The sequence below is a fragment of the Phocoena sinus genome, chromosome 3 (assembly GCF_008692025.1).
Source record: "Phocoena sinus isolate mPhoSin1 chromosome 3, mPhoSin1.pri, whole genome shotgun sequence".
Classification (NCBI taxonomy): Eukaryota; Metazoa; Chordata; class Mammalia; order Artiodactyla; family Phocoenidae; genus Phocoena; species Phocoena sinus.
Genome location: NC_045765.1, coordinates 143707665 through 143727289, shown reverse-complemented (window position 1 = coordinate 143727289; position 19625 = coordinate 143707665). Strand labels below are relative to the sequence as shown.

General features: G+C 41.5%; 1 protein-coding gene across 1 annotated transcript in view; it reads left to right on the top strand.

Moving 5' to 3' along the window:
- The window catches only part of SLC1A3 (solute carrier family 1 member 3), a 74056-nt gene extending 54907 nt beyond the window's left edge, over positions 1–19149 (top strand). Inside the window, exons 4-10 of the mRNA XM_032629000.1 lie at positions 2287–2491; positions 5833–5875; positions 8622–8914; positions 11415–11648; positions 12200–12394; positions 15426–15560; positions 17390–19149. Of these exons, the coding sequence (XP_032484891.1) occupies positions 2287–2491; positions 5833–5875; positions 8622–8914; positions 11415–11648; positions 12200–12394; positions 15426–15560; positions 17390–17594 (1310 nt within the window). The 3' untranslated portion in view covers positions 17595–19149. The remainder of the gene's footprint in view (positions 1–2286; positions 2492–5832; positions 5876–8621; positions 8915–11414; positions 11649–12199; positions 12395–15425; positions 15561–17389) is intronic.
- The last annotated feature ends 476 nt before the right edge of the window (positions 19150–19625 follow it).

The window sequence follows — 19625 nt, the reverse complement described above, 5'->3', positions numbered from 1 at the left end:
AATTAGAGCATATGGAAAAAATACTTTCTTATCGGTTTTCATTTTTTTTAAACTTTATTTCTTTAAAAAAAACACCTATAAACTTTGTTTCCTGGAGCCAATGGCCCTGTAGCTGTGGATTCTGGTATAATTTTCCCCATCCCTCCCCCATGGTGGGAGGGAGGGAGATTTAAGCCTCCTCCTTTGTCTGCCACGTTGGTTTCCAGTGCTCTGCCTTGACCACTTAGCGCTCTCTCTGAATAGCTATAGGTCGGGAATAGTGGGCAGGAGCGGCAGAGAAGAGTTGGCGAGAGAACGGAACAGCACCACAGAATAGAAGGCGAGAGGGAAAGAAAGCATCTCGGAGGAAGAAAATACTGCCGCCTGGTACCCCTAGCAGAGATATCCGGCCTTTTGTGCCCACACCACTCGCCCACCGAAGAATTGCAGGCTTCAGTGGTGACAAGCTCAGGCAATGGTGGGAAAGAGAGTGGGCCCCTTCTGGGAGAAATGATTTCAAGCACAGGAAAGCCAAGATGTTTTGAGATATGATGGAGACCTGAGAATGAACCTGGGGGGATGGGACCACTTGGACTGAGAACAGATTAGCCCATTTTTAATGATGGTGAAGTGTTGAAGTGGCGCCTCCCCCATAAGTGGGTATTAATCCTGGGTTTCAAGAAACCCAGGGCAAGGATAAAAGAAGCTAAGTTCATGCGTTAAAGTCAAATTTGGCCTCCTTGTTTGTGGGAACTGTAGTTGGTTTTCTCAGGGGGAGAAAGCACGTTAAATTCAATTACACAAGATCTGGGTTCAAGTTCCCCCTTCACTTTACTTGTTGTTAACTAAGACCTTAGAAAGTTACTTATTTGTTTTTTAATCTGCCTTATAAATTGTTAAAAATAAGAACGTAGCAGGTACTAAGTGCTTATTATGAAAATTATGAATGATATGATTCAATACACATGAAATTATAAGTTGAAGGTCATGGCTTCAGTTCCCATAGAGCTCATTACCATTGTATCAAGATTTGGGGGCAAACCCAGCGAGGTATCTGGCAATCATGGACACTATTTTTTTCAATACTTTACCTTACTCTAAATATCAATACATTGGTATGAACAGGGTCACTACCTACATGTTGAACCACTATTAGAATCTGATACTGATCATTGAAATACAGTATAAACTTTTAATACATTTATAGAATCATGATTTTAAATAGTAAGGAAAATAGTTTGATTATAATTGGATGATGCTATAATTGGATTTTAGTGTTTTAGCGGATTTGGGGAGGAGGAAGAAGGAAGAGAAGTGAGGAAATGGTTAATGAAACAGAAGAGCCCATATTATTATTAAGATGACTTAAGCTCTTGAGAGTTTTGGGTCATTTCCAATTTTTTTCCATCCCAAGAGGTATGGAGATGTGTTCCATTGGCTAGAGCAGTTAGGGAAACCTTCAAAGTCATACCTCCTCTCTCACAGGGGATAATGCCTTGCCTGAGGTAGATTTTGAAGATGTACTAAAAATGAGGGAAAGAATGTTTCACATGAGATAAGATGCTCCAGGCCTACGGGACAAGGTGGAGGAAGACAGAGTACAAAAATGAGAAGAACCCCACCCACGTGATTCTTTTTTAAAAATTGTGATGAGATGAGATAAAATGAAACAACAGAGAAGATATTCGAGAACTTTGGCCTACTTTAAATGTAAATTGAAGATAAATCAGTAGGTGATTAGAATAATAGCTGAAATTTTACATAAATATATCCAAAAAGAAGACTCCCAAGTACATACATAAAATAATAATTCTTATAAAAGAACTTAATGGCAGTTAATCTGTGTGAGTCTGCCCAATGCTCAGAACTTGAGATATGCTTAGATTATTCTGCCAGAAATCTTTTAAGGTATCTCTTCACACACACACACACACACACACACACACACACACACACACACACCTCACTAATTAACACAGCTTCCCCAACTAGTAGCAACCTAGGAAAGAATTTGATTGCCCCTTCAAACCATCAGAGAGCCACATGCTATCAATTCTTGGGGCAGAAAATAGGTGATCACGTGTTTGCTGACACAGCTGATGCCTAGCCATTCCATGGCTTTTTCCCTTCACCTTTTGCTGACGGCCTGATTAAATTTGGTGCCAAGTTCTCATAACATGTATAAAATCCCATTGCTGGGTGGGAGAGGGTAGGGGAGTGGTGAAGGAAATGCTCTTCCCGTGACCTTCCACTGGAAAATTCCCTGAACTGATTTGCTGAAAATCTCCTTCTGTTTGCCTTCCCCAGGAATGGCGGCCCTAGATAGTAAGGCGTCAGGGAAGATGGGGATGCGAGCTGTAGTCTATTACATGACTACGACCATCATTGCCGTGGTGATTGGCATAATCATTGTCATCATCATCCATCCTGGGAAGGGCACAAAGGAAAACATGCACAGAGAAGGCAAAATTGTACAAGTGACAGCTGCAGACGCCTTCCTGGACTTGATCAGGTACGTCCTTGCAAGCCCATCCTTTTGGGTATATTTTGACCACCCAACCCCTCTTATTGGGGAGCTGATCAAACCCTAGAAGAGATATCTGACTGAACCAGTCCCGCTGGGCTTGAAATGAAGGTCACATCTTTACCTCTTTCTAACAGAAATTGAAGTAAGCGTCCGTTTTCTGATCTCATGTGAAAGAGGTGAGAAGAGCAAGGAGAAGATAAGGATTTAAGAGCCCTGCTTTTAGGATTCGGAATCTGAGCACTCAGACATCCTCTCAACTGTGCAGCTCACCTTGCAATATTACTAGTTCTTTTGTGTGCGTGACTTTTTTACTGAAGTATATTGCTGTACAATTACATATGTTACGGGTGTACAATATAGTGATTCACAGCTTTTACAGGTTATCTTCCATTTATAGTTATATAAAATATTGGCTTTCTTCCCTGCATTATACAATATATCCTTGTGGCTTATTTTATACCTAATAGTTTGTACCTCTTACTCCCCTACCCCTATATTGGCCCCTCCTTCCCTCTCCCCACTGGTAACCACTAGTTTGTTCTCTGTATCTGTGAGTCTGCTTCTTTTTTTGTTATAATCACTAATTGGTTGTAATTTTTAGATTCCACATATAAGTGATAATCATATAGTATTTGTCTCTCTCTGTCTGATTTATCTCACTTAACATAATGCCTTTCAACAATTCTTGACCTACTTTTCTCAAGTCTTCCTCTTTAAGGCTACTTTTTTTTCAAGTATAGCCTGTTCATTGGACTCTTCTAATTTGGAACTTGTGATCTGTATCATCATCCATTGTACACCACAATTTATTTCCAAAAGGGACTTTAGAGATCATCTGATCATACCTGTCCCAAGGTTTTCCTTTTGTACTATTTATGAAGAAAGGATTTGGCAGATCAATAATGAAAGACTAAAGGATGGCTTCTTTAGCATTGTTTTATACACAAACCATACACTGATTACAAATTAGCTTATCTAATACTTGAAACAGACTTGAGGATAGAATATGTTGGACACAGAACTGAGAAGTAAGCCCAAGTTTGAGCCTGGCACCTCCCTGCCTGCTCTCTCTCCACACTTGCCTTTGCATCGGTCAGTTGCTCGTAGGAAGCATATTGCAAGGCCAGAAGGATCACTGAACAGGGTTTGCAAAGGTGTGGGCAGGGTAAAGGGAACCTACAAGTGATGGTGAGACACTAGAGGACTAACAGCAATAGGAAGCTGTTTTGTTACCACCTGTGGCTCTGAGGAAAGGAAGGGAGCCATTACTGGAAGTCAGGACGGGCTGTGTCCTGAGGCAAAGGGCCCTCAGGATAGGGGCTACAGCTCTAATTTGGAGGGAGGAAGCTGTTGCCCAACCTGCCAGAGAGAGAGCCGGAAGAATATATACGTCCACTTCTCTCCTCCCACTGCCCTGTGATCTGTCAGCGCCTCACACTGGACAAACCCAACAGGAAGCCAGAAGGTGAGGGGTCAGCCCCCCAGGCACAGAGCAGGATGGAGAGTGGATGGAGAAAGGCAAATGGAAGATATCCCAGCACGGACCTCTCAGTGCCCCACCTGCTTAGCATTCCTCCAGCAAGTAGCCCACCCAGGCTGTCCTCCCCAAACCTAGCCCTTTCCTCCCTTCTCTACAATGTACTTGCAGACTGGCTTACCAATCCTAGATGCCTACTCTAAAGGATTCCCCACCGACTATCTGAGAGAACCTCCCCCTAGGGACTTGAGTTCACGTGCCATCTCAAGGAATGGGTCTGTGGCTGGTAGATTTAAGAGTGATTTGGGCAACAAAGGGTCTCTTCAGCAGCACCTATCAATTCTGACCATGAGTGACTTTGTATCATCTGTATGTAAGCACAAGGCAGCCCCATGGTACCTCCCTGAAAGCGCTTTTCAGGGAGTTAATCGCAATTATCCGAAGGTAACAAGCCACTCTGTATTATTTCATACCAAGCTGGCACCCAATGATAATGACTTTATTTAATTCGTACGATTAATTAAGGCTTTTCACCATTTTTTTTTCAGGAACTTTACCCTCAGGGAGTTTGGATTAGGGGTATTTTATTATATTTTCTCTCTGTATAATTTCTACTCCTTATTTAAAGAATTGGGATCTTCTCATTCTCTGTCTGGTGTGTTTCTGCCTCTCCTTGCCCCAGTGACAAGTGCAAGACTAACCTGTCCCCACCCAGACGCCTGGTTCGAGCATTTATCTTGGAATCTCCTAAACTCACTTTTCTCTCAGGATTTGTAGAAACAGACCCATAGAGCATAGATGGGAAGGACAAAGAAACAGGATGGTCTATGCCAGAGATCCCCAACTTTTTGGCACCAGGGACCAGTTTCGTGGAAGACAATTTTTCCATGGATGGGGGCTGGGGAGTGGGGATGGTCAGGCGGTAATGCGAGCGATGCCGAGCGGCAGGTGAAGCTTTGCTGGCTGGCCCACTGCTCACCACCTGCTCCACAGTCCAGCGGCTGGGGACCCCTGGTCTAGGCAGTAGGAAGAAACCAGAGTTTATAACCTTAAAATCTGATGACACACACCTGCTGGAATCTCAGACTCTCCAGCTGCCTGGGTCATGTCTCCTTCTCCCGCAGTCTTTAGTCTTGGAGCCCTAGTGATAGTTTAATCCAATCTCCTCTTTAACAGGTGAGTCAGCTGAGACCTACCTGGGTGCCATGAATTAGCCAAGGTCATACAGCTGGCTAGAGATTCCCCAGCGAGAGTGTTGCCTCTTACTTCTTCCCCACCATGAACACAAACACTGCTCTGAGGCAGTAACAAACCCTGCCACATGGGCCTCAAGTTCAAATTTTGTGGGCCCTCTCCCTGTTGGTCACCAAAGAGCCTCAGAAGCTCTAGCAATTCAGAGTCAATATCTCATCCCCCAGAGGGCCTTTGGGAGGACTCTGTGGAGAACAGTCTAACCATGAGATTTGATACGGAGCACTTGGTCCTTAAACACATGGCATGATACCAAAATGGCCATTATTGAATAATACCTCAGTTAACCAGAATGCTTATGATAAAAGGCATTTCCATTCTCGCTTGGGTTTTTCCTAGGAGCAGGGTTTGATGTTGGAATAAAAAATCCCATTGTCTGACAAAAGGACAGATGAGTTGAATTTGGAACTTCCTTGAACTACATGGGCCACACTGAGGGATGACCTATGTCCCATTTCATAAGATCCACCAAAATCTTTCTCTTTTTCCATTTGCTGCTTATTTCAGTGCAATCTTTACCTTAGACACAATGAAAAAGTATTTAAGGAGCTAATTTATTATTTGGGAATTTTTCAAGTGACCATTATTTTCTTTACAGGAATATGTTCCCTCCAAATCTGGTGGAAGCTTGCTTTAAACAGGTAAACACAGCTACTAATTCACCTTTAAAATTCCTCTTTGGTGTACCAAACAGAGTAGAGTTCTCTTTTTAATTTAATTTAATTTTTTCCCATTTCTCTGTAGTAAGAAACACTTCTCTTGCCAAGTGGATGGAAAGCACTAGAGTTTTCTGGGGAATTGGGAAAGGAGTGGGGGTGGTCTTCCCTGTACTGAAGGCTTTATTAGTCGCCAGACACTGTATGTCTTGCATACAAATGACTCATTAAGTCTCTGTTAATTATTAAGAAGGCCAATCAGGAGACTCTCTCTCCTCTCCCCCATAGCCCATAAACAAAAGCTCACCAAGCAAGCAAACTCCAGTATAAGATATATTTACAGCTTGCTTTAAAGATTAGGGAGATTATTCAAGTTTCTGGGTTTGATTTTAAAAATCAATGGGTTGTTTTTTTAAAAGTCTACTAAGGGCCTTAGAGATTCTAAAGGAGGAGCCACATCAGAAAGCACTGCCACCATCATGTATTGAATGTCCCCTCTTTTCCAAGCACTAATGTTATGTTTACTCTTCACATAATATGAGGGGTATCATTGTCTTCATTTCACTGATGAGACAACTTATCTATGATAATTCAGAGAGGTTATGTAGTAGGTGTGAGACTTCCCAAGTAGTAAATAGCAGACCTGAATTCAAATTCATTGTGTTGATTTCAAATTCCATCCTCTTTTTGCTTCTACATTCTGTTCTGCTTCCTGGGAAGGGGTATCCAGGCTGATGAGAAACCTAGCAGGAGGCCATAGTGAAATCCAGTTCCCTTTAGCCCCAAATCCAAGCAACCCTTGGCTCTCTGTGTTGAAGACACAAATACATTTTACTATTAGGGGATAAAATTAGTAAAGTTCATTCTAACATCACCTGAACAAAAAAGCTTTGTTGCCCAAGATATTAAAAGGGAAACAACTAGACATTCTAGTTGTTAAATAATAGCTCCCAAACATTTCTCCAGATGGTGTCACTTCACCCTTGTTGTAATTCCCTAACCCTTGTGCTTGGGATCTGTAAAACAAACAAAATCAAACTCCAAACTCACGGAGGACCAGGTTTTACGCTCTTTGCTTTTTTCCCTTTTTAAAGTTTGTATTGACCATTTTTAATAGGCAATGCATGTGCGCACTGCAAAATTCCTTCTTTATTTAAAAAAAACAAAAAAGCCTGCAAGGGCAAAATCTAACTCTCTTTATTCAAAACAACTATCATCATAAATAATAAACCCCTTTCAACCCAACCAGCCAACCCCAGCACCACGGAGCTGACTATTCCAGTTAGTCAGCTGGCACTAGGTGACATCAAAAATGCTGATTTCTAGCAACGCTGGGAAAAGTGCTGACTCATGAAGATTTGGTTTGGGACTGCATTTACAGGATTCTGAAAGGGAAGCAAATGTATCATCCCGGATCTATTTGTCTTAGATCAGAATGCAAATGAGGTTGCAATTTCTGTGTAGGCTGCAAACTGTGTCTAAGGGGAAAGAGTTGGAGGTGTAGGAAAGGCTAATTGGGATTGAAAATTCACCCTAGACAATCCATAAAATGCATAAGCACCCCAGTAGAATAGAGATTTGAGAGCTGACTGACAAAAAGGTGTCCGTTTCTTTGTTAAAATTACGAGCAGTGCCACTGATTGTTTAGGGAATATGTCTACAGTATTGACAGCTGGCCATGTCCTTGTTTGGGAATAGTGCCTTCCCACTGGACAAAAATGTCTTCCATTTACTCTTGGTAGAGAAATGGCCCAGCCCTTCGTGTACAGCTGTGCTTTCTTCACCTAGACTCTAGATCCAGTCAACATCCATAGATTATTACTCTCTCTGGTGCTTTACCCCCGTCAATGTGAAGGCCAGAAATTCTGCTCTCGTTAAAAATCATAGAGAGATGGGCGTAATTGTTTCAAATAGCCACAGTAATACACTCAGCCTTTTCTGTCTGGGGCCTCTATGCAGAAGCTGTAGGGAAAAGACCATCTCTTGAATAAGAGGAGACTCTTCTATAGACTTGAGAACTGGGTTGTCATCCTCAACTATTATTCACACAACTATTCTTAAGAACTAATACTATCAGGAATACTTTGAAGAATGTTGTTTTGGGGTTGTTAAATTGTTTAATATTCACCGAAGTCTCCAACTAAGTCCAGTCCCTGAAGGGCTTTGTTATTGAGCGCCACTAGCCAACATTAGTATAGTGCTTTAAAGTTTACCAGATGTTCTCATATATTCTGTTTAATTTGATCATTACGACAACACTGTGAGGTGGAACCAGCACAGTTAGCGCTGTTTCACAGCTGTGGAATATGAGCAAGGGGATGTTAGGTGATTTGTCCATGATCCCCTCACGTGAACCCGTAGAGGGTAAAGGGATTATTGTGAATATTTGAATTTATAGTCATTTTATTAGGGTTTCAGAAAAAAGCAGAAGCACTTGTATCTGTTTACTCCATCTTCAACCTCTTTCCTGTTATGGTTTGTTGTGTATTTGAGTGTGTGTGTGTGTGTGTGTCTGTGCTGAGGAAGTAGTAGAGGTTTGTCACAGATTAGATAGAGGATAAGTAAATAGATAGAAGATAAATAGATAGATAGACAGGGTAGATAGATACTTTGTGTAATGCTTTTCTCTGAATTTGGGGTAATGTATATCATTATAGAAAATCCGAGCAAAAAGTACAAAAGAAGAAAGCAAAAATTACCTTTAATCCCTGTTGTGCCTTTTCTTTTTAAGTTTAAAACCAACTATGAGAAGAGAAGCTTTAAAGTGCCCATCCAGTCCAATGAAACACTTGTGGGTGCCGTGATAAATAATGTGTCAGAGGCCATGGAGACTCTGACGAGGATCACAGAGGAGTTAGTCCCAGTGCCAGGGTCTGTGAATGGGGTCAATGCCCTGGGACTAGTTGTCTTCTCCATGTGCTTCGGATTTGTGATTGGAAACATGAAGGAGCAGGGCCAGGCCCTGAGAGAGTTCTTTGATTCTCTTAACGAAGCCATCATGAGATTGGTAGCGGTGATAATGTGGTATGTATTTCCATTTGCTATGTATGCTATCTAGAAGATGCTTATTGCCATCAACTTGTGTTCTGTACTGAGGAAGATGCCACCAGGCAGGATGGCCAATTGCAATGATCTCATTCGGGTAAGCACAAGAAAATCAGTAACTTTCTGGGCTGGTAGTGGCCTTGAACATATCTGCAAGCCTGTCTGCATAAGTTTGCTTCTTTGTTTTTGAAAGGTGTCAACTCCCTTACTCCAGCACTGATGGGGTACCATTCCTCATCCCTCCATTTGATAACTAATTAGTTATTCATTCTCCTATTGATTGTCTCCTATTTATTGATTGTCTCCTGTCTACGAAGCATTTAATGCCAGGTACCCTGGATATAGCAATGAAGAAGACAGACAAGGATGTCCTGGATCTTACATTCTCTTTTTTAAAAATCTTTTCCATTACAGTTTATGACAAGATATCGAATATAGTTCCCTGTGCTATACAGTAGGACCTCGTGTGGATCTTACATTCTTAAACAAACAAACAAATCATCCATGTGCTTTAGTCACAAGTGCTATGGAAAAAAATAATAATAAAATAAAACATGAGGTTTTCTTTCACGTAATATGATGTGAGGTGATAAAAAGTGACTGGGGCAGAGGCTTAAAATTTGCCTTGGATGGGACAGAAAGGCCTCTGAGGAGGTGGGTGATCAGCTAGCCATACAAAGTACTGAGAGAAGAGCATTCCCAGGAGAGGGAAAAGCCCCTAGACCATCAGAAAAACCGAGCTCTGCTCTCCTCCATTTCAGTCCTAAGAAAGAAGTGTAAATGGCCATTCTGCGTCAAGCCTGAAGGACTCATGGGAAGTATTATGGAAGGCCAAGCCACAATTTATAACACAACTTCCTTCAAAGAAAGTTGAGAGCAGGAGACAAAGGAAAAGACTAAATCCACAGAGGAACATTGACCTTGGAAAGTAAACTCTCCCCAGCAGGGAGAGAACCCTGTGATAGGTTTAAGCCTCCTGTGAGGGTTGCTTTCCCTTTTTCCTTTGTTTTAAATCCAGACTCCCTCTTGGCACCTGAGGCAGGAAAACATCCATTTCTAAGAAAAGCCCTCGCCATCATGATTAAAAATATCCTTTGTCTTTATTGCCCCCAAAGCCCAGAGAAATCCATTTTTCAGGAGTTTGTTCAAGAAGGATATGAACTTGGGGGCACAAAGATGATCAGAATGTCGTCTCCCCAAGAGTCCCCATTGAAATGCTGGGGGCCCTCCTTGGAAACCTTGGCAGAGCTGAAAGTGGACATTTATCTTCATATTATTAAAATGCCTCCACCTTTCACCTCTTTTATGAAAGAAGCCTATTCAAGGCTGCTGAATGAACCTCACATGTAGCTTTTCTAGCTGTACGTTTGCCTGCACATTCAACATTGAGTTATTACATTTCTGAAAACAGGTACTCTTATAATTTCCTGGCCTGTGATTTTAAAGGACTTTTAAAAGAACCATTGTATTTTTCAATATGAAATAAGTCCTCCACAGTTCCCAGCAGACCCTTCTCCTGACGGGTGATCAGCTTCTCTGTTTCGGGTAATGTGAGTTGGGTTGTAGTTTACAGCACACGTCGGACAAAGAGAGCGGGGCCTTGATTCGATGTGTACAAGACATTTCATGTCTCCGTTGTTCACTCTTTCGAGTCTACAGGCGAAAGATCACAAAAGGCAGTAGCAGCCTGTGGATAATAATTACTTAACTAGAACACCCATAACCTGATTGTGGTAGTACAAACATGCATGTTATTAACTTTGATAGCTCTGAATTTCTTTTATGATTGCCTTCTACCTATGGCAAATGGTGCTAGTTTTTCATTTGCATTGTAACATACAATTTCCTCTTAGAGTACATTTATTTAAATAAAAAAAGATTGATACTAAGTAATATTATAAGCAGTGTGTAATATGGGAAAAACTAATAAAAGTTGTCCTTGATTAAGACAGCTGTCTGCAAATCTAAAACACTGAAATGCCATCGTGTGCAACTTGTTTTAGCTTGGGAGTCAGGCTCCGACGTGGGAAATGCTCCCAGAAGTCCGGATATTGGTTTGGTGGATTCTGACTGTTCAGAGTACTTAGCAGGGGAGCAGGAGACAGCAGGATGGGGGGATGGTGGCATCTGAGGACCCCCAAAGTGACCCAGGTGTGGTGAAATGACAGTTATTTAGGAAAAAAAGAGGTGAGTAGCAAAACCTCTGAACCTGCCTTTTTTTCTGGTTTAGGAGAAAAAAAGAATTGTGACCTAGAGAAATTCTGAGTGAGAGGAAAGCCTAATTATGCGCTAGTTATATTTAAATTTGTATTTTAAAAAAGAAAAGAAAGAAGTTCACAGTTTCTGCAAGTCCTCATAGTATTCTGCGCAGAAAAGTTTGGAAGTCAACTCTCTGACTTTTTCTTATCACTTGGTAATTTCTGTGGAATAGCTTGTTGGAAATCAGACTTCCAACTGTGCATGTGTTGCTTCTACATAGGTACGCCCCTCTGGGCATCCTCTTCCTGATTGCAGGGAAAATTGTTGAGATGGAAGACATGGGAGTCATTGGCGGGCAGCTTGCCATGTACACAGTGACAGTCATCGTGGGCTTACTCATCCATGCAGTCATTGTCCTGCCCCTCCTCTACTTCTTGGTAACACGGAAAAACCCCTGGGTTTTCATCGGTGGGTTGCTGCAAGCGCTCGTCACGGCTCTGGGAACCTCATCCAGGTACGCATACATCCGTGGCTTATTTCTATCAGAAAATGTACCTCAAACTTTACTTTGAACCAGAACCTTCAGACTGAGGGGCGGGGGTGTGTTTTTCCAGGTTTTAAATGTCCAGACATAGGAATTGGCTTTTTGACTCCAATGCTAGTCAGACCTAGTTGGGATTCAAAGACTAGCTGGCTATATACCCATTCAGGGGACAAAATGGAAATCAGCTATCCTTTCCTGCCCGTTCTCATCTTCCTCGTCCAGTTGCCATTTGCCTAAGGGAGAGATGGCCGAGCGTTGGCACAGGCTCTTGTTGGGGGATGGGGAGTAATCGCAAGTGATGCCTCACAGAGGACTCCAGAAGCAGGGGAGCTGCCAAATGACCCCGTGAGAGGACCCACTGTCCCTAGCTCTGTTCCCCTATCTATACTAGTGCTGACTTAGTTCCCTTTCACTTAGGATATGGGAAAGGAAGGAACTCTCTGTCCAAAATACCAAAATGGACAGGCACAGTCTGAACTGTCAGGATGGTCAGCTGACATGTCCTGTTTTACTGTGCTCAGCTCTGCCACCCTACCCATCACCTTCAAGTGCCTGGAAGAGAACAATGGCGTGGACAAACGTGTCACCAGATTCGTGCTCCCAGTAGGGGCCACCATTAACATGGATGGGACTGCCCTCTATGAGGCTTTGGCTGCCATTTTCATTGCTCAAGTTAACAACTTCGACCTGAACTTTGGACAGATTATTACAATCAGGTACAAGGAACATTCTATACGACCTTTTCTTAAGAACGACTTTAAATGATGAGCCGGTGATCAGGGCTTGAGTGAAGAAACTGGGAGAGGGGACTCTTCATAGGAACAGTGTTATTTTTGATATTTAGAGATTTTTACTTTTTTAAACTACAGATGTTCATATTTATTAATAATGAATTTCTAATAATACAGAAATGTATAAAGTAAAAAGTGAAACTTGTCTGCCACCATGACTCCTCATCTTTCTGTAGGTGACCAGGGTTACTGTTTGGTGTACAAAGACCTTTTCCAATGCACAGACATACACACATTTTTTTTTTTAATTAATGGAATCATACCATACATACTGCTTGCCACTTGATAGATTTACTCATCCGTATACCATCTATAAACATATCCAGCTCTTTCTTTTTAAAATCTGTAGAATACATAGTATGGATATTTCTCTTTTTAAAAAATGTTAAACTTCAATAAAAGGCATTGAAATTTTAGCTTTTATTATTCATTAGCTTTTATTGAGAAAATTAGAAAATAAAAATACATTTCAAAAACTGGATTAACATTTTCTCTTGGGTTAATTTTTAGGCAGTATATATGACAGAGCACACTGACAAATAGGTTGAGAATTTTCCTTTTGTGGACTATTTTTTAACTTTTTTCTTTTTTTTTTTTTTTTTTTTCGGTACGCGGGCCTCTCACTGTTTTGGCCTCTCCCGTTGCGGAGCACAGGCTCCAGACGCACAGGCTCAGCAGCCATGGCTCACGGGCCCAGCCGCTCCGCGGCATGTGGGATCTTCCCGGACCGGGGCATGAACCCGTGTCCCCTGCATCGGCAGGCGGACTCTCAACCACTGCGCCACCAGGGAAGCCCTATTTTTTAACTATTATTTGAACTGTCTAGTGAAAGGTAATTTTCCCTCTCCTACCTTCCGCTAGTCTCTTAGTTTCCTTCTCCAGAGGCAACCACTGTTGCTTGCTGGTTTCTTTTGTATCCTTCTGACGACAGTCCAGGCATATCCATGTGCACATGTGAATATCGTCCCTTCTTTTTGCTTAATGAAAGTCCTCGTGCACAACAGACCAATGAGTATAATGAAGACAAAATCTCACAATCCAGATCAGACCCTGCTCTTTAGTGTGTGTGTGTGTGTGTGTGTGTGTGTGTGTGTTATTATTAACAATTCAATTTGGAAATCAAAATAAATTAGTTTTTTCACAACATTTTTATTATAAATTGTCTTATACATAGGAAAGTTTAAAGAATATTACAACACACATCTTCTACCTAGAACCAACAATTGTTAACGTTTTGCCATTTTTGCTTCTTTCCCACCTCCCCTCGCCTTCATGACACTTCATCGTACATAGTTCAGCATGCATCACCTAAGAATAAAGATAGTTTCCTACATAACCACAATAGTAAGATTCTTAAAAACACTTCTGGAATATCCAGCCTATATTCAAATTTCCCCTGTTGTTTCAAAATATCTTGTATAGCTTTTTCCATAGACTAAGATCCAATCCAGGTTTACGGCTTGTATTTGGTTTTTATGTCACTTTAGTCTTTTAAAATCTCTATCAGTTCCCTCACATTTGTGTGTGTATGTCTATATATGTTTATTTAGAAATAATTTATGTCAGACTCTGTATACATATTTTGTACTATTGGGAAATGATAATAGTTGTAGGATGCATTGGGATAAAAATGATGGGGCTGATCATGGCCAGAGGTGACGGACCTGGAGGTTCTGGGAGCCCCAGGCCCAGTCTAGCTAAACTGGGGCTGGGAGCTCAATATCTCAGTTAACTATAACCTATTCTCGGGCATACCTTGACATACTGGTTGAAAAGCCCTGCGTTATGAAAAAGTTTCAGTTGCGTGTGTCAGAGTTAAAAATAATAATAACAATTATAGTGACTTCAGCAAGATAGAACTGTACTTCTCTCTCATGTGGAGCAGTTCCGCTCCACAAAGCCCTCCAGGCTGGTAGGTGTTCTACAGTGTAAGGGACCAAAACTTGTGGTTCTATCATCCCTGGGGTATCACCCTGGTGGTCCAGGGTGATATCCAGGTGGTCCAGGATGGCTCAACATCACCTCCAAATTTTAGCCAGTGGGAGGAGGAGGAATGACACAACCTGCAATTTGCTTGATCACTTTCACCTATGTCTTATTGGCCAGAACTTAGTTTAAGCTCCAAGGGAGGCTGGGAAATATAGTTTCATTGTGGGCGGCCATACACCAGCTAAACATTCTAGTACTATACAAGGGGAACAATGCGGGGGAACCATGAAGTCTCTTCCACAGACTTATTACTTTATGAATACCACTTTATATCTAGGTAATACTTTATTATTCAAAAACGATTTTCACATTCTCACATAAGCCTATCAAATAGATATTTAACAAACTGAGTCCCAGACAGGTTATGTGCCTTACAAATGAGGTTCACACTGCCTCCGTAAAAAATATTGCTAGTAAAAAAAAGAAAAAAAATATATATATATATAGCTAGTGCTACAGAACCTTGTTCATAAATCATTTTGCTTTTGAATTAACAAATTTGATTTTTTTTTCTGACCAAAGTAACCATACTGTAAAGTTCAGTATCTTTACAACCCTCTGCTTGGATAGGGGAATTATTAGAAACAAACTGTTTTTGTAACTGTACAGTATTTTAGACCTTGCAAAATACTTCCAGGTACGTGAAAAAGTATATAGGCACAAGTTTCCTCATTTAGAAACAGCTGTAAGAACAGGACCAACTTCCTAAGGGTCGTTGTGAGAAACAAATGAGGTAATCCATGCTTAACAAATCAGGAGGCACGCGTAATAGGCATTTGATAACTATGAGTTAATACGATTATCAGCTCAATGGGTTTTATACCATCTCACTTACAGTTTTCTAAAGCACGGCCTCTTATGTTAACTTGGCAAGTCAGACATCGCCCCTGTGCATGTTTTACAGGGTCTGCTCTCTATCTGGGGAGATTTAAACAAATGTTTTCTGTTTGGGGACTTCCTCTAACAGTATCACAGCCACGGCTGCCAGTATCGGGGCAGCTGGGATTCCTCAGGCGGGCCTGGTCACCATGGTCATCGTGCTGACATCTGTGGGCCTGCCCACCGACGACATCACGCTCATCATCGCAGTGGACTGGTTCCTGTGAGTACGCTCGGACTGCATTCGGCTTGCTGTCGTGGGGCTCTCCTCTGTCATCCTAGGGCACCAGGCAGCCTGGCGCCCCTGCCAAAGGGCTCCGTGAAGAGGGGAGGCTTGGCCTGTAATTAAATTGTCCTCCCTGCCTGATCCCTGCCATTATCTGGCCACCAAGCCCCGGGCGCCATGCACACTCTCCCTTATCAGCCTTCGGGGCACATCTGGCTGCTACGCTTCTCACTCTATAAAACCATTTGGGGATTGGGAAACCTATTGTCTACAAAGCCAACATAAATCAGCAGAGCCATTTCTGCATTACACAACACATCCCCATGGCGGCTGGGACCGAAGAGCGGGCCTCCCAGGCTGCCTCAGGCGTTCTTCTTGTGCTTCCCATTCCAATGGCGTAATATAATGCAGATGTTCCCATCTGACCCCAACAGCGAGTGGGGCAGCTGTGCAGACAGTGGGAAGAGAGCTGGCGTCATTAAGTGGAATTGATTTTTGGTTCTGAGGAAAGTTTCAAGAAAAGCACCCTCAGACCCTAACCTCTAGGGCCCACCCCTCTGCCCTTTTCCCCTCACCCTTCCAGCTAACATTCTCTGCCTCTTTTCTTTTCCTTCCATTTACACTTGCTCCCCAGGATGCCCAAGGTGACAGCCTAGAAGGACACAGTAGGTGTTGGAGTCTACATAGACTCCATGAGGTAGATCTAATGACCACAAAAAGTTCAGTGTTCTCAAGGCACAATAAGTGGGGGGAAGATAATTAATTGAGAGCATGAGTTCCATGGTCACTTGGATCTGGGTTTGTGTCCTGCCCCTGTGTGGCACCCGGCCAGATTACCCAGCCACCCTACTTTCCTTCTCTGCAGAATGAAGACAATAATGCCGTCTACCTCCCGGTGGTGCTGTGAGAATTAAATGCATTGATACATGGAAAGCATTCAGCTCACTGTCTGGCCCACAGCCACTACTTGAGTCATGTGAAGACTTTTATAATATAAAGCTGTGGTTCTCAAAGTTTTTAGTCTCACAGCCCCTTTACACTTAAAAATTGACGACCCCCAAAGCTTTTATCTGTGTGGGTCATATCTATCAATATTTATCATGTTAGAAAAACTTAGGCAGTTTTTAAATGTTAAATTCATTTAAAGGCTACAATAATCCATTCATTACATGTTAACATATATAACACTTTTATGGAAAAATATCATTTTCCAAACCAAAAATTTAGGGAAAAGAATGATACCATTTTACATTTTTGCAAATCTCCTTAATGTCTAGCTTAATACAAGACTAGCTGCTTCTGCATTCAATCTGTTGTGTTATCTTTGGTGTTGTGTTGTTTGTTCGAAAAATTCCACTAGACAGACATTCATGAGAAAATGAGAGGGAAAAGGGCAAATAACATCTTAGCATTATTATGAAAATTGTTTTTGCCTCAGTGACCCCCAGGGGTCTCCAGATCACACTTCTGAGACCTTCTGGTAAAAGGAAAGTGAGTGGTAGGAAAGAGAACCAAAGAAAAATTTTAAATAAAAGGAGAAAAGGGAGGGTCATTCCTACTGTTGGTACTCTAATTAGTAACTAAAAATTAATACTAATATATATCCTTAGTTATAAGTTATATAAGTTATTAATTATACGGATATATATTAGTAACTATGATTTTGAATGTTATGTGTCTATTATGGAATGATGAAGTGGGTGGCTACACCAAGCAGAATTTTAAGAGATGCCCCCAGTGACTTAGCCAGCTGGTTCAAAACATGAGCTGAAATCCCGTGATATTCACAGGAGCCTCGCTTTTCCTTCCACCCCTCCCTTCCCCAGGGACCGTCTTCGTACCACCACCAATGTGCTGGGAGACTCCCTGGGAGCTGGCATTGTTGAACACTTGTCACGACATGAACTGAAGAATCGGGACGTCGAAATGGGTAACTCAGTGATTGAAGAGAATGAAATGAAGAAACCGTATCAGCTGATTGCCCAGGAAAGCGAAATTGAGAAATCCATTGATAGCGAGACCAAGATGTAGACTAACACAAAGAAATGCTTCCTTGAGCACCAGGTGTTTGAAAACCATTATACAATGTTTCCATCTCATTTCAACTCATTCTCTCCAGTCAGCCCTTTACCTCCCTTTTCCTCCCTGCCCTGATAGGATTGGGAAATAGTCATCCAAAAACAAGGGGGGATTTTGCAGTGGCCAAAATGTATAGTTTTCATCCCATGTTTGAAATTTTTAAGTCATTTCATGTTAGTCTTATCTAATAAGGTACTGAGATCAAAAATAGTCTTGATCAGGTCTTACAAGTTTATGTGGCACGCAATCCTGTAAATGTGATAGTTCTTACAAATTAAAGAGTCAAAACAAATATTAGGCTAAAAACATGGTTTTAAATCAACTTTCAGAATTTAAAAATCCTTCAGAATACAATTCAGTTTTAATATCAAAACAAAACAACTTGATCAGCAATGGGTTATTGGTTGGACATTACAAGGGTTTTTTTTTTTTTCCTTTCTCTTATGATTTGTGTCCTTCTTTTATTAGTAGCAGGACAATACAAATACATACCCAGCACAGCTGTGAGGAGGTGCAGAAAGTGAAATTTCCATGTGGCCATGGGCATGTTATGTCTCATCTCTAGGCCTCAGAGTTCCCATCTGTAAAATGAGCGAGTTCCTTAGATGCCTTTATGGTCAATTCTCACCCAAACATCCTGTACCATAAAAGAGCCTGCCCTCCATTTCCCCAAAGAACATCCTGTAGCAAGTATCAGTCCATGGAGCGTGAGACTTTCAGAATAGACATTTATTGGGAATGAACATTTCTAAGTGGGGGCAGAATGGCTGTGTGGTTTACCAGGTCCTGTGTCCAAAATGTCAGTTACACAAGTCACCTGGCTGGAGGCCCTTCCAGGAGTGGAATTGTTCACGAAACTCTGCTTAGTTCTTCCCAACAGGGGAAGTATTCCCTTCTTTCCTACTCTTCACAAACTAAAGGGACTACTTTGGGAAGGATATCTCCCACCACTCCTCAACTGACCATAGACTTTTAGAAAATAAAACGTAAGACTAGCAACTTAGCAAGGGTGCTCACGGTCTTACTATGGAACACTAAAGATCGCCAGGAAAGAACGGAGCATGGCTGACATTATAAAGAGAGGATTTTAAAACACCAAGATTATAAGTCATCTTTAAGGAAGGTTTTTTTTTAAAAGGAGAGGTTCTTTTTTTTTTTTTAACCTGAAACACTTTTTCTTTTCAGTTCAAAAATCATTCCTTAAGGAAGTCTGCAGATCAAAATATAAGGTCACTTCTTATACGTTTTAAAGAAGTCAAATGAATGAGCTCTCTCTCCACTAGAGGTCCATGAACCGGGTGGGTGGTCTCTTATTTGAAAAGGTTTTTGACTATCATCAAAAGTTCTTAGAATGAGAGAAACAAGATATTTCTTTGTGTTGGAACGCCATTCACCAAATCATTTAAAACCTTCAGCTGAAGTGGGGTTTGGTTTGGTTTGGTTTGCGTCCCTGAGAGAAACCGTAGAAGATGAATCAGTATGAACTCATGTCAGTGTGGTTCCAAGACAAAAAACAAAAAACAAAAAAAACACTAGGGGTATTAGTTTCAGGCAAGGCAGCTACCAGGTTTAGAGGAGATTATTTTTTTACCCTCTAAGGAGTATCCAGTCAAAGATGTGAAGTGCGAGCTGTCAGACAATACCAGCTGTGTTTGAGTTTCTGACTGAAAATGGTGAGGAACGGACTTAATTATGCTAACAGATTGAAAATCTAGACATACATCCTCTGATATACAATTAGAGATGTTTTTATATAGATCGCGAGCATTACGTACATGTGTACAAAAGTTAACATTAGGCTGTGGTGGAGTAACCATTTAATGTCAAGGCTCTATTTGGGAAATACACTACAAAAGTTAATGTGCATGGCTGTCATGACACCAGTAGAGTAAAAATTAATTGTGTCAAATTAACTGTTACACAATGTGATCTTTTTTATACTAACCATCTCTTATGGAAAGCAGGTCCTCTGGGATGACCCTC